At 46.2% G+C, this 22,140-nt stretch overlaps 3 protein-coding genes and 1 non-coding gene across 4 annotated transcripts; 1 reads left to right on the top strand and 3 right to left on the bottom strand.

Annotated features, from left to right (window-relative positions):
• Positions 1-5,062: 5,062 nt before the first annotated feature.
• TRNAR-CCG (transfer RNA arginine (anticodon CCG)) lies at positions 5,063-5,135 on the bottom strand. Its single transcript has one exon. It is a non-coding gene; the product is annotated as a tRNA-Arg (tRNA).
• Positions 5,136-5,556: 421 nt separating this feature from the next.
• On the bottom strand, positions 5,557-8,072 carry LOC127307269 (GPI mannosyltransferase 1). The gene is made up of 4 exons (XM_051337996.2): positions 7,738-8,072; positions 7,471-7,653; positions 6,125-6,681; positions 5,557-6,047 (listed from the first exon to the last, which is right to left on the bottom strand). The coding sequence occupies exons 1-4, from the start codon at positions 8,015-8,017 to the stop codon at positions 5,733-5,735; spliced, it is 1,335 nt and encodes a 444-aa protein (XP_051193956.1). The 5' UTR covers positions 8,018-8,072; the 3' UTR covers positions 5,557-5,732.
• A 79-nt stretch (positions 8,073-8,151) lies between these two features.
• Positions 8,152-11,643, top strand: LOC127307270 (protein TRIGALACTOSYLDIACYLGLYCEROL 3, chloroplastic). Its single transcript, XM_051337997.2, has 11 exons — positions 8,152-8,344; positions 8,754-8,853; positions 8,951-9,079; positions 9,478-9,573; positions 9,685-9,762; positions 9,864-9,925; positions 10,011-10,086; positions 10,425-10,532; positions 10,693-10,868; positions 10,942-11,026; positions 11,133-11,643. Exons 1-11 carry the CDS (start codon positions 8,226-8,228, stop codon positions 11,169-11,171), a joined length of 1,068 nt encoding a protein of 355 aa, XP_051193957.1. The 5' UTR covers positions 8,152-8,225; the 3' UTR covers positions 11,172-11,643.
• An 877-nt stretch (positions 11,644-12,520) lies between these two features.
• On the bottom strand, positions 12,521-14,719 carry LOC127307268 (uncharacterized). The gene is made up of 2 exons (XM_051337995.1): positions 14,242-14,719; positions 12,521-12,830 (listed from the first exon to the last, which is right to left on the bottom strand). Exon 1 carries the CDS (start codon positions 14,626-14,628, stop codon positions 14,260-14,262), a length of 369 nt encoding a protein of 122 aa, XP_051193955.1. The 5' UTR covers positions 14,629-14,719; the 3' UTR covers positions 12,521-12,830; positions 14,242-14,259.
• Positions 14,720-22,140: the final 7,421 nt, after the last annotated feature.

Below are 22,140 nucleotides of genomic sequence, written 5' to 3' on the forward strand. Positions count from 1 at the left end.
CTGCACCTGAGCCTGTCCCCTAAGCAGCCTGATTGTATCCTTTCTGAGTGTCTGCCCTTGCAGATCAATGTTGCCGCTCTTGGCTGTTTTTCTTTGCGCCACACTGTTGGCCTTTCCCATTATTCGTGTAACGGAACTTGTAAGCTGCACCTTATGTCCTTTAATCCTTGCTACTTTGCTCTTTATTGTGCGGGTAACTCTGCTGTTAATCGGTGTGGTCGTTGCTGCTTCCTTTTGCAAAGTGCTGTCATCCTTGGTTGTAGCCTCCATCGGTGCCATTCCTATCCGTCATGTTAAACAAAATTATTATTGATTGCTGGAACGTCCGTGGGCTCGGCATGCGCCAAAAACGTGACGATGTCAGGGCGGCGATCGAGCAAAATACCCCCTCTGTCTTGCTCCTTCAAGAAACCAAGCTCAATGACATCTCCTCCTTCCTCGCCTCCTCCTTCCTCCCGCCAAAAATCCGTTCCTTCGTTTTCAAACCTTCCGATGGCGCCTCCGGAGGTATCACCACTGCCTGGGACGACGGCTGCCTGAAACTTTCCCACCACTCCATAGATGATTTCTCGGTCACCACAACTTTTTCTTGCCGGGCCGACAGCCTTTCTTTTACTATTATAAATGTTTATGGGCCCTGTCTCCATGATAAAAAATGGGATTTCCTGAACTCCCTCTCCCTCCTTTACTCCTCGACCTCAGGTCCCACTGCCATCATGGGAGATTTCAACCTTGTCCGGGGCCCCCGTGACAAGTCTAACGGCAACTTCAACCCTTCCGAAGCCACCTTATTCAATGACTTCGTTAATAACCTCGGCCTTATGGAAATCCCGCTCCTTGACCGCCAATTCACCTGGTCTAACCAGCAAAACCCCCCTATCTTGGCACGCCTTGACAGAGTCCTGGTCAACCAAGACTGGAGCCTCGCGCTGCCAGATTCCACTCTCACATCCTCAGCTCGCCCCACCTCTGACCACATCCCCCTCCACCTTACTGCTTCGTCTAAAGCCCCCCGCAGCACCGTTTTCCGTTTGGAGAACTCCTGGCTTACACAGCACTCCTTCGCCGCCATTGTGCATGCCAATTGGAATAGTGTTGGCTCCAGACATTCCCACCTCTCTCCGGTTAGCACTCTTTGCCTCAGGCTTAAGAGAGTCCGCTCGGCTGCTAGAGCTTGGGCAAAGGAGCGTAAGCTCCCGCCCATCTATCTTCTTAATTGTCGTGCGGTCATCTCTTTCCTCGATCGTCTCGAAGAGCACCGGAACCTCTCTACCCTGGAATGTCGCCTCCGATCCCTTGCAAAAACCAACCTGAGCCAAAAAGTCACCAACAAAGCCACTTACTGGCGACAGCGCGCAAAAATAAAAAATTGCACCCTTGGAGATGAAAACACCAAATATTTCCATCTGTGCGCCTCCGGCCGCCTTCGAAAAAACCAAATCAAAAATCTTGATGACCTGGATGGTAATGTGGTCTTCGCCCATCCGGCAAAGGCCGCAATCCTCCACGATTTCTTTAAAAATCTCCTTGGCACCCCTGTCGTTTCTTCTGATCAGCTTGACCTGGCCTCCCTTGTTTCCTCCACTTCCCTCACAGCCTCTCAAGCCGCTTCCCTGACTCGACCTTTCTCACTTGATGAGATCCGTTCCGCCATTTTTTCCATGAATGACAACTCCAGCCCCGGGCCGGATGGCTTTGGGCCTGCCTTCTTCAAAAAGAATTGGGACTTGGTCAAAACAAACCTCCTTGATTCCCTCTCTAGCTTCCACAACCTTTCTACTGACCTGAGGCCCATCAACAAATCCCATATTGTTCTCCTACCCAAGAAAGAAGGGGCTAATAAGCCGGACAACTTCCGACCTATCTCCCTTCAAAACTGTTGCCTCAAGGTCCACACCAAGTGCCTTACCCTTAGGCTTCGTGACCTCATCCCCTACCTTGTCCACCCTGACCAAACTGGTTTTATTTCTGGACGCTCTATTGCGGAAAACTTTGTTTACGCGGCTGACATCGTGCAGAGTTGTCACAAACGTGCAACTCCTGCCGCTGTTTTTAAGCTGGATTTCCGCAAAGCCTTCGACTCCATCAGCTGGGACGCCCTGGACCGCATTCTCCTTGCAAAAGGGTTCCCGCAGCTCTGGCGATGTTGGATAAAAATGCTCAACCAGACAAGCCAGACTGCGGTCCTGCTCAACGGGGTCCCCGGCAGATGGATTCAATGCCGCCGTGGCCTCCGGCAGGGCGACCCCCTCTCCCCTTTCTTGTTCAATATCATCGTTGATGTCCTGCAGCAGATGATCCTCCAGGCCTCCCGCGACGGCCTTCTCCTGCACCCCCTCGTCGATGATCTTCCTTGCCCCGCCCTTCAATACGCGGATGACACCCTTATCATCGTCCGGGCTATCCCCCAGCATGTTGCGAATCTTAAAAAGGTCCTTGATGACTTCTCCGCCGCCACTGGCCTCGTCATTAACTTCCACAAAAGTACCTTTGTCCCAATTGCGACTGACCAATCCACAGCCCTCTCCATGGCCCATTCCTTTGGATGCGCTGTCTCCACCTTCCCCCAGACCTACTTGGGGCTCCCCTCTCTATCTACAAACTCCGCCCTGGAGATTTCGCCCCCATTATTCACAAAAGTGACATGCGCCTTTCGGGTTGGCGCGGCCGGTGCCTCCCCATTGGGGGACGTCTGATTCTGGTAAACTCTGTCCTCACGGCCATGCTCGCCCATGCCATGGTTGCTGGCCTTCTCCCTGCCGGGGTTATTGAGGCCATCGACAAAAGACGTAGGGCCTTCCTCTGGACTGGCGAGGAAACTTGTCATGGCGGAAACTGCAAAGTCGCCTGGCGGGATGTCTGCGCCCCAAAGAAATTTGGTGGTCTGGGCATCCTCTCCATCAGGGCTCAAAACTCTGCCCTCCTGTCTAAGTTCCTCACGAAACTCCACTCTGACACCACTGCCCCCTGGGCCTCCTGGTTTCGTCGACAGTATGGCTGGAACAACTCCAGGGACCTCGGTGACGCGCATTACCTCGATACCCCCGTTTGGAAAGATATTGCTGCTGGCCTCGGGGCATTTCGCTCCATCACCAAAGTCTCTATCGGCAATGGAGCTTTCACGGCTTTCTGGACTGACCTTTGGGCTGGCAATACCCCCCTGAGCGAGCGGTTCCCTGCCCTTCACTCTCATTCCACCCGGCTTAACATTAGCGTCGCCACGGCTCTGACCTCTAACCTTCGCGACACCCTTGGACCGCGCCTCTCTCTGGCCGCGGAGGCTGACCTTCGCGCCCTTGCCAACGAGCTGAGCTCTGTGGTTCTAAGCTACGACACCCCGGACTCCCGTTGCGACCGCCTCACTAACAAACAGCTCTCGAACAAAAGTGTCTATCTCAATTCTTTCAGGCATCGGCAGATTGATGAGATTGCAGAGAAGGTCTGGAGGAGCGCGGCCCCCCTAAAGTGCAAAGTCTTCTCCTGGCTCGCCTGGAGGAAGCGTCTCCCCACAAATGAGCGCCGGTTCCGGCATCGCCTTACTACTACGGCTACCTGTCTATCATGCTCCCAAGACGAAGATACAGACCACATGCTGCTCCTCTGTCCCCGCGCTCGGGAAGTCTGGAGTTTCTTCTTCCCGGATTTCGACACCTGTGGCCCCTCCCGCCTTGCCGACCTTTGGGCAACGAGGTGCGGGACCTACGAGGCAACAACAATCATCACCGCTATTGCTTGGAATATCTGGAAACGAAGAAACGCCAAAACTTTCACCGGCGCTGTTGAAGAAACCCCCCTGGTTACCCGCAGGTGCATTGAAGACATCAGGCTTTGGGCTCACCGTTGTACCACCCCCTCTCGCTCCTCCTCTCTAAATAATTGGTGTAATGGGTTCGACCCGCCTTGAACTCTCCCCCCCTTTTTTTCTCTCTCCCTCTAAAACCATTGTAATGATCCCTGTACGTTCTTGATGTTATTTAATTGTTCAGGCTGGCGTAAGCCCGCCGTAGCCCCGGTCAAAAAAATCTCTTGAGTTACTGAAGAAACTTGTTGCGACTTGTCCAGCATTTCGTCCTGTAAGCAAGGAAAATTTAAAACTGGAAAAGATGAGGCTGTAACCAAGAAACGTTCATAATTTAGGGTCACTGCTAGGAAATGCTTAGCAAAACGGATATATACCATCGTTACATTCTACAGTCCGAACTGTAAAAACTAATCCTAGAGAATGAGTTGGTGTTAAAATAAGTACATCAATCCCTGTAGTTGACCAAATCTGCATTTCACTGGTCATTGGAATATGGTACTGGTAAGGTAAAAAGAAAAGAAAAAAAGATGGTCCACAACCCCAGCTTATCATAAAAGCAGATGTGTTCATGTTTTGAATTGAATAATCCGTGGCAATGCAATCTCTTGAGTTACTGAAGAAACTTGTTGCGACTTGTCGAGCATTTCGTCCTGTAAGCAAGGAAAATTTAATACTGGAAAAGACGAGGCTGAAAACAAAAACAAAAAAGCGACCACACTTATCATAAAAGCAGATGTGTTCATGATTTGAAATGAATCCGCGGCAATGCAATCTCTTGAGTTACTGAAGAAACTTGTTGCGACTTGTCCAGCATTTCGTCCTGTAAGCAAGGAAAATTTAAAACTGGAAAAGACGAGGCTGTAACCAAGAAACGTTCATAATTTAGGGTCACTGCTAGGAAATGCTTAGCAAAACGGATATATACCATCGTTACATTCTACAGTCCGAACTGTAAAAACTAATCCTAGAGAATGAGTTGGTGTTAAAATAAGTACATCAATCCCTGTAGTTGACCAAATCTGCATTTCACTGGTCATTGGAATATGGTACTGGTAAGGTAAAAAGAAAAGAAAAAAAGATGGTCCACAACCCCAGCTTATCATAAAAGCAGATGTGTTCATGTTTTGAAATGAATAATCCGTGGCAATGCAATCTCTTGAGTTACTGAAGAAACTTGTTGCGACTTGTCGAGCATTTCGTCCTGTAAGCAAGGAAAATTTAATACTGGAAAAGACGAGGCTGAAAACAAAAACAAAAAAACGACCACGCTGGGACTCGAACCCAGAATCTCCCGCTCCGGAGGCGAGCGCCTTATCCATTAGGCCACGCGGTCATCTTGTTGCTTCCACGGAGTAGTATGACTACATAACTTATAAATTTAAGGCTGTAAAATTGGAAACGCACATGGCTTGATTCATCTAGTATATAACGGAAAGAGATTCTTACTACCAGAGCTGAATACTAAGAGGTAGCTATAGATAGCTCATAGTTAATTGATCCAGTATATAACAAACGCTGATTCTTAATTTCTTACTATCAGAGTTGATTGTGGTTAGTAAATCGATTAGTATTGCTTTGGAACCCAATTCATTACCAATGCATATTTTACCAAAAGAAAAGCGTGAAAGAAGATTACCCTACTTATTAGTATATTCAATACTATCGGTTCCAACCAAAATTACAAAGCTACGACATTTTCTGTTCTGAAAGCAACTGCAAATTCGATACAAGAATTTACAGTACAAATTTGCCAGTTTATATCCTAAAATTCCAATTGCAAGCTTGTCATTTATATGCCCTACAGTCAAAGTTACAGAATACAACTCAAGGAAGATCAGGTACATCAAACTATCAGGAGCGATGTTCTAACAAGGCAACACATCATCTGATGACAAAGAGAGAAGAAAGAAACTAGTATATAGCCACATAGCTATTCCTTTTTGGCAGCAACCTTGCTCCCAGACTTTGCCGACACCGAGAAGAGCTGGGTGTACTTGTGGTGCCTGATCACCATGATCATGACGAAGGTGTTTGCAGCCAGGAAAACGAGGCCTGCAACCCAGAGCTGCACGAAGACGTTTCGGCCCTTGAATTCGAGCAGGTAAGCCCACATGAGCCAGTGCAGCTGGGACCCCATCCACACCAGCATGCAGGCCAGGCCCTTCCACCTCAGCTTCATCCTTGTCCAGGGGAGAATGAGGGGCAGAAGGCAGAAGAACCACACAAAGTACTGCGCTGTCATCACCTGCTCATCAACAAAGTATCGATCAATATTTCAATGCAGTGGAGTTTCCTTAACAGGAAATGTACGAGACGTCTTACCTTGTTGAAAGCAACAAATGCAACTGTTTGGAGAAGTAGGCAGAATGGAAGATCCCTAGAAAACCGTAAGATGAGTGCCAATTGCACGATCAGCTGCGGCAGAAATGAAGCAAGCTTCTGTATGCTCGAGAACCCTTGCTGATGGTGCAGATATATGTGATAGAAATATATCGAGAAATTATGTCTTGGATCAGTCCGCGTAAGATGGTAAAGTAATGCTTCATTTAGAAAGTCCCAGCCATAGAGGTAGAAAAAAACACCGGTCCAAGCAAAGAACATAGATCCTGAGAATAACCCAAACAGTATAGTGTTTCTTGTTATGAGGCTACTAAGAAAAATCCATAGACTGGCCAAGAGTGATGTTGGTTCTTCCACATTTTCACTGGGTTTGTCACTTTGTAACTGTTGTTTGGAACTCCACTGTGTTAGGATAGGCCTACCAGCAGGACCGGCATAATTCTTGCCAAGAACTATAACGAAGGGTACAGCATATATAATTGGGTATATTCTGAAATGCACAATCAGCCCATACCAGAATGCTGCTTGCAGGACTCGACCTGCAATACATAATCAAACTATAAGATAGCCATGCAAAAATTGTACAAACAAGAATACTTTATTTTCGAATATTCTTACTTGCATTTGACTATAATACTGGTATATTATTCATCATATCATACAAATAAGCTAAAGAGTAAATGGTACGTAAATTATTTGGGAACTTGCAGGAAGCGAATCATTTGCCTCGCAAGTATCACTTCTCTAGCTAGATTACGAAGCTGAATGTCTGCCTAAAGGCACAGACTCAAACAAATGAAGAAACAGATAAGAAGACACTGAGATGACAACATTAATATTAATAAATGGAACACCAGAATGCTGAAGCAAAGGGTACTCGAGCTGTTGCTCACCAAATACTAATGACTTCTAACGAGAAATATACAACAGGTAAGGAGACTAGAACTATGTATACGAAGTAAATTATTTCGTATATTTAGTTTTATAGGAGTGAACTTGATCTAACAGACAGACTACTGGTTGCTAAATATAAGTTTTACAGAAAATAAGTAAATGCCATCATGGGATAAACTAAGTATGTATAAGTTCAATCGAGTTGTCTTTCACAACTACCATATCCCTACCTCTTGCATTCACAAAAGAAAACCATACATTTTGAACATGTAATACTCCACAAACCAACACAGCTGTAAACTATGCAACTGGTCCATCACAGCACAGGTTGACACACCCCAAACAAACCTTTCTATCTATGGCAACTAGCGAGTTCATAAATGTAGCAGTTACTGAACATACACCGGAATTCAAAAGGGATTCAGAGCTTACACCCTTCATCAAGCATATGAGGACCCAGAGCACGGCGGCGCAGACTATGGGCTCGCAGTTCCCCCTGGTGCCAATGGTGAACGTGAAGGGGTTGAACAGCCAGGCCACCACGGACCAGATCCGCGTCTTCTCCGGGACCCCGCGTAATCTCAGAATGGTGTCGATGAACAACCCAACGAGCAAATCTGCACAACAACTTCATTGATTCACTGCTTGACTGACCTTCACGAAGATTCCATCGAGGGTAGTGGCGGGGGCTGGGTACTAACCTGCGGCGGAGAAGATGAGCTTGCCCCAGGCGGGGTGGAGGAGCGAGTTGGGGAGTAGGAGGAAGGCGAGGAGCGGGGAGTAGCGGTAGGTGGCGCGCGCGAACGGGGAACCCCCGGCGGCGACGGAGGCCGCCGCGTCGGAGAAGACGAGGTAGTCCACGTCCGTGTACCGCACCTCCAGGTGGGCATCCTGCCACTCCCCGTACGCCACCAGCGCCACCCGCAGCGCCGCCGACGCCGCCATCACCCGCCACCGGAGAGTTGCCGTCGTCGCGGCCATCGCGGGAGCAGCCAGATCTCGCGGGGCAGTTCGATATTTTTGGAACGCGCCTGGAGAAGTTCAGCCGTTGGATAAAAAACGAACGGCCAAGATCGTGCTCAGTCTGCGGGCTGTTGGCCCCACGTGTCAGACTATCACCTTCGTCCAAAGCGAGGAGGAGGATTCGATCCACTTCGCTTTCCTCCGCCACCCACCGCCGAGCGCAACCATGGCGACGCCGCCGTCCGTCGCCCCTGCCGCGCTCCGGTGCCCGGGGATCCACGTGGGACGCGGCCTCCTCCCGCGCTCCGCCGGCGATCCCTGCCCGCGCTCCGCCCTCCCCTTAAGGTAAAATCAGAGCCTAGATTTTCCTCTTCCTCGTCGCGCCGTCAGGTCTCGGAAGCCTCTCTTCCGTTACCATCCTTTACGTATGGTCCAATCGCGATGGAGGAGGATCGCCGATCACGACCCGTTCGGATGGCCTGCTGATTTCCTCGCGCTCCGAAAGATTCGTTGCTTGTTATCAATGACAATTTATCAATGACAATTAAGCAGGTTAGTTGTGCATTGGCTAATGAAAAACGGAAACGATCGTTAACTAAATTAGGTTAAAATATGCGCCATAGTTACCCGCAAAAGCGCCATATTGAGTTGATAGGTTTCAACCTGAAGTTGTGTATTTGGTGGAATTGAGTTGGTCTTATCAAATGAGCTATACTGTGGTAGTAATATCTTGCACCTGTTCTTGCTTAGGCAGGTTAGATGGGCTGTCGTTGAGGAAGTGCCGACGTGCAGGCGCTGGCGCCTTGTTGGCCACGAGGAGCCCTGGTTTGGGCAATGCAGAGAATCTGCGGGAGGTGCGATCTTGCAAGGACAATGTGACCCTGATGTAGATTAGTTAAACTCGCCATGCCATGGAGCTTGCTTTGATGATTTGTTTTGGTCACGCTGCAGAGTTCTAGCTTGTCTAGGAACTGGGATTTAAGAAGACAGATCGGTGATGAGCACGGTGTTCTCATAGAATGCAGGGATGTGCATAAGTCCTTTGGGGACAAACATGTACTGCAAGGCGTCAGCTTCAAGGTGAGTTCTCCTAGGAACCTTTACACCTTTACATTTTACACTACTTACTGATTGTGTTGGTTCAGTACCTGTTGGGCAATGTTTGAAACGAATTGTTTGGACTAGGTCTTAGATGGTGTGTTCAGTTGCATCTTCGGATGCAGTTCATGGTTACTAACTGGTCAAATAATGTTGTGAATATTTATATATAGATTTTGTGATTCATGCTATATTTCTGCTACATTGCACATAGTTCCCACACTCCAGTCACTTCTTCTTTACCTTTTTCATACTCCACAGAGTAGTACCCTGTGTCCTAGTTACTAGCTTAATTTCTGCTATGAGACTTTTGGGGTTATATTAGCTTTTACTCTGCAGTTTCAGTTATGATCCAAAATCATACTTGTATTATTTTGTAGATTAGACACGGTGAAGCTGTTGGAATAATCGGTCCTTCGGGAACTGGTAAATCAACTATTTTGAAGGTTATGGCCGGCCTTTTAGCTCCCGACAAGGTTGTCCTACTTTCTTAATTTATCTCTATTGCCACGATACTTTCGAGGAGGTCCATATTTGATCTGGTACTGGTTGTCATTGTTATGGTTATTTCTGCAAACAATGAGCAGGGCGAGGTCTTCATCTGCGGAAAGAGAAGACAGGGCTTAGTTAGTGATGAAGATATATCAGGTCTCCGGATTGGCTTGGTATACTTCCTAATTATATCCATGCAATTCGTGGAATGGAATGGCTTGATTATCTTCTCATCCAGATATTCATGAAAATTTAAACAAAGTTCCTTATGCAGGTGTTTCAAAGTGCGGCCTTGTTTGATTCTCTCAATGTTCGCGAAAATGTTGGATTTCTTTTGTAAGGAACTGCCATTCCAGATTCTTTGAGAGCACTTAGTTTGCAAGATTGATCTGATGTCTGTTTCTCTTTTCTTTGCTTTTAGGTATGAAAACTCCAACTTGCCTGAGGAGCGAATAGGTGAACTAGTGACAGACACATTGGGTGCAGTAGGCCTAAAAGTAAGTTAAGCTTTTTTCTTCTTAAAATTAACCTTTTACTCCAGTGGCAGGCATTGCAGTCAGAAACATCCTTACTTGGGATATTGCTTAGTACTTGTGTATCTGATATCTCTATTTTATTTATATTGTGAAGAAAACATAGTCTAAATTGTTACTACTTTTTCGAGAATACGCAAAAGGCTTGCGTAGTTGCGTCTCGATGTATTGAATAGGAAAAAAATAGGTTCAAGCCAGGAGTACAGTGCTAAATTGCTTTTATTAGATTTGATAAGACCATAAGAGTATTAGTTTCTTGCAAGTACTTGATTGTAGTACCGATACTCAAATTATCTGCGCAGGGTGTCGAAGAACGAATGCCATCTGAATTGTCTGGCGGCATGAAAAAGCGTGTAGCACTTGCTCGCTCAATAATATATGATGATACAAAAGAAACAATAGAGCCAGAGGTATGCCCTTATTGATCTTAAGCTAATCTTAACCTTTCACTCATCATATCATTACTGAATTACCAGAAGCATTTCTGAAAGAATGCCGGGAGATAGAACAGCTTAGCTTGCTATTTCATCGTCTTTGCGAACTTATAGTCAATGTTCTTTCTTCTGCCAGGCTCTTCTATATGACGAACCTACAGCTGGGCTTGACCCTATTGCATCCACTGTTGTTGAAGACCTTATACGTTCGATGCATGTGACAGGGGAAGATGCTCTCGGTAAGCCAGGAAAGATAGCATCATATGTGGTTGTCACTCATCAGCATAGCACAATAAGAAGAGCTGTTGATAGGTAATAGCAGAAACTGTTTCATAACTTTCTGATCGCCAATTGTTAAGCTGAGGCTCATGTATTTCTTCTCCAGGTTGTTGTTTCTCCACGAGGGGAAGATAGTCTGGGAAGGAATGACGGAGGAATTCACGACAACAACAAATCCTATTGTACAGCAGGTAACAACACAGTTCTATCAATGTGTCCCTCATTCCTCATTTTGCTGGAACTTTGTTCCTGAGCTATTCAATCTCACACTAGGTTTGTCATTTTTGGCATTTGCAGTTTGCCTCTGGTAGCCTAGATGGACCGATAAGATACTAGTGAAGGTCAAGTATTCGGCGCGTTTCTGCGCTACCTTCCACAATGCCTCGTCTTAGAGAGGCATCTATCTGCAACCAAGAAATATCGGAGTGGTGCCTTTGGGCTGATCTGGAGATATATGGTGCTATTCGGTGACTAATAGGTGTGGCTGACACCCAAGAGTGTAACTCTTAGAAATTTATTGGACCTAGAGTGGAATAAACAGCAGGATCAATTAGCCTGTTGGCGAGTTTGGAGCTGATGTAAATGCCATTCTTACCCAGAGCGGCTCCTTGGATCTCTTCTTGTTTGTAGTGTTTTATGTCCAATAACATGTGATGCAGTGTTGATTTTTAATGTGTTCAAATACTGCCAAAAAAAAATATTCGATGGCACGAAGTGAGCGCCTGGACATTTTGCAAGAATACCATATAGCTCTAAGAAAATGCATTTATGTATAGCAGTCAGACAACTGCTGATCCTTCGGAGTCAAGATTATGGCTGGATATCTTCTGGGTTTGTTCTGTTAATTTTTTTTTGAAACGGAGGCAAAACCTTTACCTCATTCATTCATTAAGCAGAAAGTGCCTAATTTTTAGATGAAAACCATCGAGGGGCGGTCCGACGGTGAATGTCCTTTTCAGTGTGGGTCTTGCGCATCTCCTCTTCGGAGCTCGTCTTTAAAATCGGAGCTACCGGCCTCCTCCCAGGGAGCCATCTGTTTGGCATCTGTGGCTGTGGGTAGCCAGGGTGGCTCGGTGTGCATCTGGTGGACATGGGTGTGGGCTTGGTCCTGCTGTTTGTTTGTTCTGTTACGACATGGTGCAACTCTGCTGGCTGATCAGTGTGCTGGTGAAGATGAAATGCTCACAAGGAAGCAGTACTGGCCTACTTGATTATGGTACAGTGCACGGAGGTGCCATGGGATCCAGCCTCCAGGCAGTTCTCTACATGCGACTACCAAGCGCCATTTCAAGGATGGAGGCGTATGCTAGCTCTGGGAGTCCTCACAAGGAGCTCCGATTGCCAAGGGACAGCAATACCACTCCAGAAACCAGAATCAGCCCACATGCCAGAACGTTTCGTTGTTCACTTTGCACGATCCTGCCGTGAGCTTACACAAGATCAAGGTAACCACTTAACCAGACCAGAAATAGATGTCACATCCCAACATGTCGCTTCAACAGTCACAATGCGATGAAGTGAACTTAAACTCAGGCGATGGTTCTGAATGTGTTAACTTTGCAAGTCAGGTATGGCTTTCGAAAGGACATTAACAAGCGGAAACTGCTCGCTTACCAGTCAAGGCAGTAAAACTGGGAATAATAGCATACACAAATTCATGCCGACTCAAATCGACATATGAGGTGTTTAAGACACAACTAGATCTACTGGGGTTATAGCATTGATCTTGGAGAAGAACAGTACAAATGAGTTAGACCAGCATTTGAAGCTTTATTGGCCAGAAAGCCAGAAATGAAACAGACGGCTTCTGGCTCGTTACCATTACAGTACTAGCTGAGTTTCTACGTGCATGCCTGGTCACAGCAATTGCTTTCTGGTTCTCAACTGGCTACTCCTATAACCAAACAAATAAAATGGTAAAAGAATCAGCTCGTATCCAGTGTGGCAACGGCATCGAAGACGCTCCTTGCACTTACAAAGTTACAATCCTCGAGCCTACTCAACCAAAAAAGCATGAATTAGTTTGCGGAACAGTATAGGTGACATTACAAATTCAGATCAAACTACTAGTACAACATTGTGGTATAAAGGGAACTAAAACGCTTAGGGTCTCTTCATAGCAGATGATTCGAGTCAATCAACAGTTATCATCAACTATTTCTGCACCTATGTATCTGGGAATAGGTTATGCTTGACATATCAAAAGTTCAATCTGCAAGTAGCCCACATATACAAACATTAACTGTTCTTCTGCCAAAACGGTATGAATTTTATTTCAATGATTAACATATGAACACCAATCTCACTGATACAAACATGGCTAACTTTATTGGTTATAAATATAAGAACAGCAAACGCACTGATAGAGCTGCAATGGACTACCATGTGTTTTACATGGTTTCAGCGTGCAATAGTATGAACCAAAGTCAAGGAATTGGACACCACTTAAATGTGTTGCTGTAAGTTGGCAGCAAATTGTACCCTGCTGTTGTTGTTCTATCCTGAGGTGCCGGACGATCTAGTACTACTGCATGGAACTGCATCTTTAGAATAGAGATCAAAAGAGAAGCGGGGACTGGGGAGATAGAATCTCATGCTGGTTCAACATGAAACTATCAGTCGTGGTATCTATTTACATATCAGCTATGGTACTTCCACACCATACTGAAAACACCAACAAGCAGAGACCTATCAACATAGAATTCACGCAGACCAAGGAGACCTAAAATATAGGGATGTGTGCAGCATCTCCATATATTGATCATTTCTTAACAACAGTACACAGGATAAGTAATACTTCCGGTATCTCACGGAAGCAAACCGTGTTGAATCCAATCAAAAAACATCTAAACATGTGAAATGAGCTGCAAACAGTGATCAAATGATCTGTTATTACACAGATCTCTCTATCTCTCCCCCCAAACTTCAATTTATTTAGTTTCCCCTAGCCCACTTTATGGATCATGAAATCGAATAAAATTTAAAATGCTGAAGCTGATCTGATCTCTATGTACAGAGCTTCATCTTTGGAACAGATTATTAGGCTAGTTTCTGCATGCAACTATCAGTCGCAGACTCGCAGTATATATCACAATGCTGCTACGTTACTACCAGAAAACAATGAGTTGACAAATTCGAACAAAGCAGCCCTCTAGGCCAAGACCTCAATATAGGGAAGGGTACAACATTTCCATCCCACTGGATAAATAACAATTTGTTTATCTTGCGGAAGTTCAAATCATCTAAACATGTGAAATGAGCTATAAAACACAGTGACTAATTGATCATTCATCACTCAGAGCTCTCAATCTCTCCCCCGAATCCCACTTCATTTCTAGTCCACTTTATGGATCATCTATATAGAAATTAAAATGCTGAAGCTAGCAAATGCGGCGTTGGTGTTCACCGGGATGCAGTGCAGCGCTCATGTCTGGCGGCGGAGGCGCTTCCGGAGCTTGCGGAGCTTGTGCTTGTTCATCTTGCGCTTCCGCTTCTTCTTCACGCTGTCCGCCCACACCTCCGCCCCGCCCTCACACACGTCGTCCCCTCCTATGGGGTCGACGAGGGACGGGTATATGTGGACGGCGGGGTGGAAGGCGAAGAGGAGGTCCCGGAGCTTCGGGTCAGGGCTTGGCGCCGGAGAGCCCGGCAGCGGAGCCGCCGGGGCTGGCGGCGGCGGCTGATGCGGGACGAGCTGCGGCGCGATGTGGGAGAGGAGCGGGATTGGGAGCGGCGGCGGGTTGCCGAGGCGCAGGCTCAGGAGGAGCCTGCGGGCCGGGGCGGCGGCGGCCATGGGAGATCCGCGCGGAGGAGGAGCGGCTGGAATGCGATGCGATGCGATGCGAGGGTTTGTTTCTGCGATCGGTCGGTCGAGCGAGCCACCTTGGAGCCTGGCCGGTACTTTGGGCCGGACCTGACGAGCAGCCTAAAACAAATACTCTGATGATGTCGATCTAAAAAAAAAAAAAGAACCTCTGATGAAATCGAAGTCAGGCGAAGCACTTGAAGATCAAATTTAAACTAAAGCTCCGGTAAATTTGAACTAAATCTCAAACACTTAATTATAGATCAGAGCGATTTTATCCAACCAATTACAAATTGCCTCTTCTTCGGAAACATCTGATACCATATGGACCAATGGGTTGGGAGATCATGTATTCAGTATTCTTTTAATCAAGCTTTCGGTTGAAAAATCAAAGAATTTTTTTTTGCGGAAAGGTTGAGGAGATCACAGTTTCTAAAAAATGAAGTAAATCATAAATATACCCAACAGTAAAATGGAAAAATTTAGATTGTTTTGACAAGGATGATTATAGGTCCTTTGGACCATTTTTCACCTACCCATTCAAATAGGAACTCTTAAATCCTACCTCATTTCTTCTTACAAAGAACCAATGATCCCCCCCCCCCCCCCCCCCACACACACACACCCACCCACACACAATTCCCATCCTCTCCCACCTACATCATCGCAGTCGTCAACCTACACCACTAAGCCTAGGGGCGGATATACTCTGGGGCCAACCTGGTCGATGGGCCGATGATTTGGTTAGTTTTCGTTCTTCATTTTTTTGTTGGGCCGGCCTGCTGAGGAACAATTTCTGAAGAACAATCATACTCTGCAGCAGGCCGGCCCGCCTAGGTTTCTATTGTAGCTTAGCCAGTGACTATAGCCTCATCGTTACGTTAGCCTCCCGGTTCCTTGATGGTCCACCCTAGTCGGATTTTATCTGAAAAGGAGTTCTGGAGCCGCAAACGAGCTGTTGTTGCCGTATCAGTGATTGCAGAGCTCTTAAGCCTTCCCGACCGTATAATTTTGTTAAAAGCCAATCATGTAAAGTTCGACCATACTCTTAGACAAAACCACCAATCTTGAAACAGGCTTTCGCCTCATTTTATAAATAAAACAACCACAATCATACATCGTACGAGCTCAAGTCTCACAGGAAAAGAAAAAAATTTGTTGAGGCCACAACACAAACATGCCCAAGGTAAACAAAAAAAGGACCAATCTCAAGCTCAACGGCCAAAGACTGGTGTGGGCGCCGGTAAGCGTGTGGATTGTGCGGGAAGACCGTGTGCCGCCTACAGCAGGTGTCGAAGCATCGCGTCAAGTTGCTCTACACAATGGTTACCACTTCTAAATGTTAGGAATTAGAAGATAGTGTATGTCACATTTTGAAGGAATACTTTTCCAATTACCATCTTATTGCAAATAATTCACATGGTTCACGATATTGGCAGCAAACATCATCTGGAACTCGCTTGTCTCCCTGATAGGCGAGACCGTTCGATGGATGGACACTTTTAGACCGTTCGATGGGTGGACACTTTCCGGGTGGCAACGTGTGGTAAGGGGCATGGGCACGAGGATCCCCACCGAGCCATGCCGGACTTGAATCGCACGGATAAAGGCTGGAAAGTGGAAACTGAACCGAGGAAAGTTAGCAGGAAGCAGGGCGTGCATCAATGTAATGTATACTCTAGGCAGAGGGGTAGCTTGGGGTCGCCTTGATCGTTCGATCAGCGGTCCAGATCTACCACGTTCTAAGAAATAGTTGTATTTCCATTGTGAGTGCAAATTCATGTTGTGCTACCGACGACCTAAATCCGGTCTCTCGTGTTCTAGGGGAAGGAACATGCTGCATACGAACGCCGTGCACATGAGGGCCTTCAGCATGCGGAGCTGTCGATCGATCTCCGAGATGGAATGCGGTCAAGAAGAAGCAGCTGAAAAAAGAGAACTGCTCTCTCACACCATTGCTCCTTTTAAAAATTATAATTATATAATCTTAGTTGGACTTAAAAGGTGTTCTCCGTCCTCTTCTCAACATCCAAGGTGGAAGACACTCTCACCGCCCAATTTCGGGAGAGAGCAGGATGTCAAGCAATGCACCGGCTGCATGTGGATTCAGTGCGTCTGACTTTCGGTTGAAACTTGAAACAGGAAAATTCATTTGTAGCCCAGATTCACTTGATGAGCCATTTATTTTAATATTGTGAAGTTTAAAAAAAAATCTGAAACAAGCATGTACATATAGATAATGATGTATACTTTAGTCTGCAATATCTCAATCTAAGCACATAAAAAAGACAAAATCTGGCAAGGTTTGAAGGTGCGCCGTTCACACACCAAGACCTATAATTCTATCATTTTTATGCGATGTAAAATATAACGAAGATTGACACTTCATATACTTGAATTATACATCATTGCCTATATATAGTTTTTCAGATTCTTTTAAACTAAAAAATTAATTTTTCAAAATTTCAAAATAAAAACACACCTCTGAGCCTGAAAGCCAGCAACTGTCAGTTGTTGGCTATAGCATAGATGTTATCCTGGAAAGCTCTTGTGAGCAGCGGAACCGTTTGACAAACTAGCGGCTGTTCGTGGTGAAAAGTCTGGGATGTTGAAAACTTGTTTATATATTGTTTATATTGTAATTTACTGCCAATGGCCTAATGCATTTGTATTTCACTGGAATTCAAGCTATTCTACGTGCGCAAATACATCAATGAGATGGGGTAAATTCTAGCGGACCAAAGATTACATTACAAGTTCATCATACATCAGAAACGCACTACCAAGATACATGACTTGTTCTTACATATTACATGCTCGTCACATATGTTAGAGGAGCACTACCAAAATAGAGTAGATGTCCGTCATACATATTACTTGCTCATTTCTCCGTGCTCCCTTTGAAGCCAATCAAACGGGCTCTTCTTGTTTTAATCAACATGAATAGTACATGATATGTGGGCTTCATCGCAATCTTGGTAGCGGTGTGAAACAAAGAGCCCCTTCAACATGTCCCATTGGTTGTCGAATTGCTTCTTTGCGAGCCTTGCCTTTATGACAGCAAAGAATTTTTCTTCGAGGTGTTCGTAAGCTTTCCTATTCAAACAATCAAGTAGTGTATTGTCGTTTTGAACTTGTTCCTTGCGTACCTTACAAAACATCTTAGTGTGATATACACCCCAATTTGCCTTGTCCATCTATTTAACTCTAGCATATTTATTATGCAAGGAAATTATGGTAGTACAAGCACACATCCTAGATTACATACAACATGCCCAACAAAAAAATTATCAAACATGTCCAAGTGAAAACTCACTCAATATACCACATACATGTCCAGATCCTATATCCATACATACTATAATCAAACAATGCATTGCATCCTCGATCATAATCAGGATTCAAGGTCGGGCGCTTAGATGCGGTGGTTGGGGTGCAAGAGGAGATTTGAGAGGGGCCCCGGGACGGGAACGACACAAGCGTGGCGTACACGGAGGAGAGGGAGAAGGCAGCTGTACCTAGGGTTCAAGCAGGGGCGCGGTGCATGTCATCGTTCTAGTCAGGGGAAATGAAGAGGGTGGCGAGCGAACGAATCGTTTTCGGGGGAGGAGGGTTTGGATTATAAGTGATGGCATTTGGTTGTAATATCTTCGTAAGTGGGATTTGTCCAAAGGTGAAAGCCAGCGTGAAAGCACCGTGTAGTGCAAATATGCACTAGAAATCAAACACTCCTTACTGTAGTGGCCTAACGGGGTGGGGCCCTCCCAGAGGAAGGACCATTTGTGCACCGTATTTCCGAGCACAACTACAACTAGACGAGTTTGGTTGCTCGCATGGTTTTTTTTTCAATAGTGTAACTTAGCCCGCTAGAAGCTATATGAGTGAAAACTTAACTTGGGTATGTTTATGCACTATGTTGGATGGCACTAGACCCATTTGCGCACCATGACAGAAAAACGCTCACGAGGATTTACATACCAGTATGTAGCATGAGGCTTTGAGGGCATTGTTGAATGTGCATGGACCCCCATGTGTGGTTTTGGTAATTGATGACAATCCCTATGGACTAATGTGTGCATTGAGTTATATTTGTATGAGTGGTCCATAGGCAATGCTTGAACCATATGTTGGCTTCAAGGTTGCAATAAGAAGAAATTGATGAAGAATATCAAGTGTCAAGTATGTCTTGAAGATGAAGATGAAGTGATCCCTCAAAGTTAACTTCAAGACATCAACATGATGAAGAAAGAAGAAATGAAGCGCAAGTTCAAGTTGAGCCAACTCGAAGAGATCATATGCTTGAAGCTTGTGATCCATATGGTGATCATGGATATGTGAAGATGCACCGAAGAACGAGCTCTCCCATAGTGGAGTATGGGGAGCAATTCGCATGACTTCATCAAGCAAGCACAATCAAGAAAGACGTTCCATCTTGTTGCGGTCAAGACCGTCATCATCGAGCTCAAGTGGAATGCGCAAGATTAAGGTTTGCTCTTTATAGGGTTTCTTTCTCACCAGTCTCATGGTTTAGTTGGAGACCGGTTTATAGTTTAGTTGTCGTACTATCAAGAAGGCTCTCGAGTGAGTAACTCGATCGTCTCCTTCGGAGAGCTCAAACCTTTGCATCCTTGCATCATATTTCTTGGTTGTTATTTGGATCTTATCCATGTGATGTTTAGAGCTTGTGCTTATTCTCATAACAAGCTCTAGTTTATCGAGAATGGTTTTTGCATGGGAAACTTGTTGCATTTTTTAGGTTGGAGGTTTACCGGTATGTCCTTTTTAGATAGGTCAAACCTTTTATTATTTATTTTTATCCTCCCTTATTGGAACATGATGGTTCCCTGCATGATCTTGTAGAGCTTGATCCTAGTTTCAAAATGAGCCCAAGATCATCAAAATCGGAGTCTGAATGCTACAGTTATGCATGTTTCAGTTTGATGTTTCTGCCAGTTTTCGGGGGGGGGGGGGGGGGGGGGTTATTCCGGCCAAGTTGGGGGCGGATTATTCGGCCCCCGGAATATCCTGCCCAAACAAATAATCTGGCCAAATATCCTGTCCCCATCCAGGGCATATTTTTTATGGTCCTTAGCCGTTTTTCGGGGGCCGGATTTTTGCAATAATCCAGCCCCGGATAATCCGGCCTGTGAGGACCCAAACGGTCATATTTTGATAGGAGAGGGTATTTAAGACTCTCTTCTTCCTCCTTGGGTAGCTATCTCTTCTCCCATTTGCTCTCCACCATTGTTGACCATGAGATCTACATTTCTACCAGTCAAATCCCTCTCTCTGTGAGTGGAATCCTCTAGATCTTGATCTTGGAGTTCTTTGTGAATTTCCTTTGTTCTTCCTCTCTTCTTCCCCCCACAAGATTTTGTAGCTTTGATGGAATTTGGGAGTGAAGGATTTGCCATTGCATTTTTGGTGCATTGGTTTTAGTTCTCCACAGTGATTCGTGGTGGTGAAAGCAAGAAGGTTGCTACTCTTGGGTTCTTGGAACCCTAGACGGATTCTAGGCCTTTGTGGTGATTTCTTGGGAGCCTCCAATTAAGTTGTGGATGTGTGCACCAACCTTTGTGTAAGGTCTGGTTTTCGCCTCGAAGGAAATCCCTTAGTGGAATCGTGACCTAGTCCTTTGTGGCAAGGGTCACCGGAGAATAAGGTGAGGCGCCTTCGTGGCACTCGGTGTGTGGTGTGACTACCACATCTTGGGGTGAGGCCTTCGTGGCGTTGGTGTGCATTGAGCAACCACACCTCAAGGTGAGGCCTCTTGTGGCGTTCAGGAGCACTAAGCCACCGCACCTCTCCAATGGAGATTAGCTGTAACATCCCAACCTTGTTAATAAGAATAAAGGAGTGATCATGTGCATTTCATGCATGTAGTTTGCATTTGAGTAAAATTTGCATCCAAGTTTAATAATTCTCAATTATGCAAATTTCTTCTCTATTTCTTTGTCTCAAAATCTTTCAAGATTTTATAAAATAAGCCACATGCATGGTTTTTTGTTTTCAATAAACCCATGTGTGTGTTTATTGTTCTCTAAAAATTTAAGTTCAAACAAAATTCAAAAGAGATTTGAATTTGAATATTGAAAAGAGAAATAAAACCATAAAAATAGAGAGAACCCCTCTCTCTCCCCCCGGGCTCAACCCAACTCTCTTTCTCTCCTTCCCTCTCTCTGGCCGCAGCCCAGCTCGGCCCAAGTGGCCCAGCCGCACCCAACTGCATCCCAACCCTTTTCACAGGGGGGTTTTCGCAAAGTTGCCTTCTTCCCCGCCGTTCCAAGCAGGAGCTGGCAGCCGCCCGGCCACCCGATGGTGCCGGCGGCCACGATCGTCCCCGCCGCCCCCGGCGGCCTACATATAGCTCGCCGCCGCGCCCCGAAACCCTAGCTCCCCTTTCCCCTCTTCCATGCGCTCTCCCGCGGAAGCGAAACCTAACCCTAACCCTTGTAGAGAATGGCCGGCCTCCGGTCGATTCGCTGCCGGCGAGCCTCCTCCGGCATCGCCGACCCTGCCATCGCGCTCGTGGTGAGATTCTGCACCTCCCCATGCCCTCAGCTCCCTCCCTTTCCCCCTAGCCCGCGCGCGACGAACTCCCGGCCCCCGCTGCTGCAACACCTCACCGGAGGCCCTGCTCCGGCGGGTAATGACATAGGCATCCCCAATGGGCCTGCCAGAGAAGGTACCCGGTGTTTACTGAAGGCCCACGACCCGAAGATTGTAAAGTCTGGAAACCCAAATAGGAGAGTTTGGAAAGATTGAGTTGTATTAGGAATATCAAACTTGTAATTACTACGGGACGGACTTAGATTGTCTCCCGAACTCTGTAACTTGTTTATCACGAAACCCTCGGCTCCGCCTCCTATATAAGGGGGAGTCGAGGGACGAAGAGAGGATCGATTCATTGTCAACATAACCCTAGTTTTCTAGTCGTCGAGTACTTTTCAGCTGAAACCCTCGAGATCTACTTGCCCTCTACTTCCAACTAAACCCTAGTCTACAATCTGTAGGCATTGACAAGTTAATCCCTTGTCAATTGGCGCCGTCTGTGGGGATTAGAGGCGACAAGGAGCTGATCTCGATGGCATGTTCAAGATCGTCGACTTCTTCGGTAGCAAGCAACGCGATGGATAGAGGTAAACGGATTGAAACTGATCTAGTCGCTTTTGTTCCTCACCCGCCCTCCCGTTTGGATGCATATGCGTATCTGGAGGAGCCTATGGATATGACGTTCGGAAGGTTCTACTTCCGCGACGAGAAAGAAGGGTCGTATCGTCTCGAGGTTCCGTTTCCGTCGGGATTATCGGCGGTCGATTATGATTCTTCGGACTCATCGTCATCAATCGAGACGGGCGATGAAGAGGTTTCACCGCCACGCTTCATCAACACTGTGGCAAGTGAAAGACTCGCCAAGATCTTCAGCGACATGTCCTTCGAGTCGTCTGCGGACTCCAATATAAGCAGCGACTCTGACAGCGTCGACAGTTTCAGCTTCAT

This window comes from Lolium perenne, chromosome 6 (assembly GCF_019359855.2).
Source record: "Lolium perenne isolate Kyuss_39 chromosome 6, Kyuss_2.0, whole genome shotgun sequence".
Classification (NCBI taxonomy): domain Eukaryota; kingdom Viridiplantae; phylum Streptophyta; class Magnoliopsida; order Poales; family Poaceae; genus Lolium; species Lolium perenne.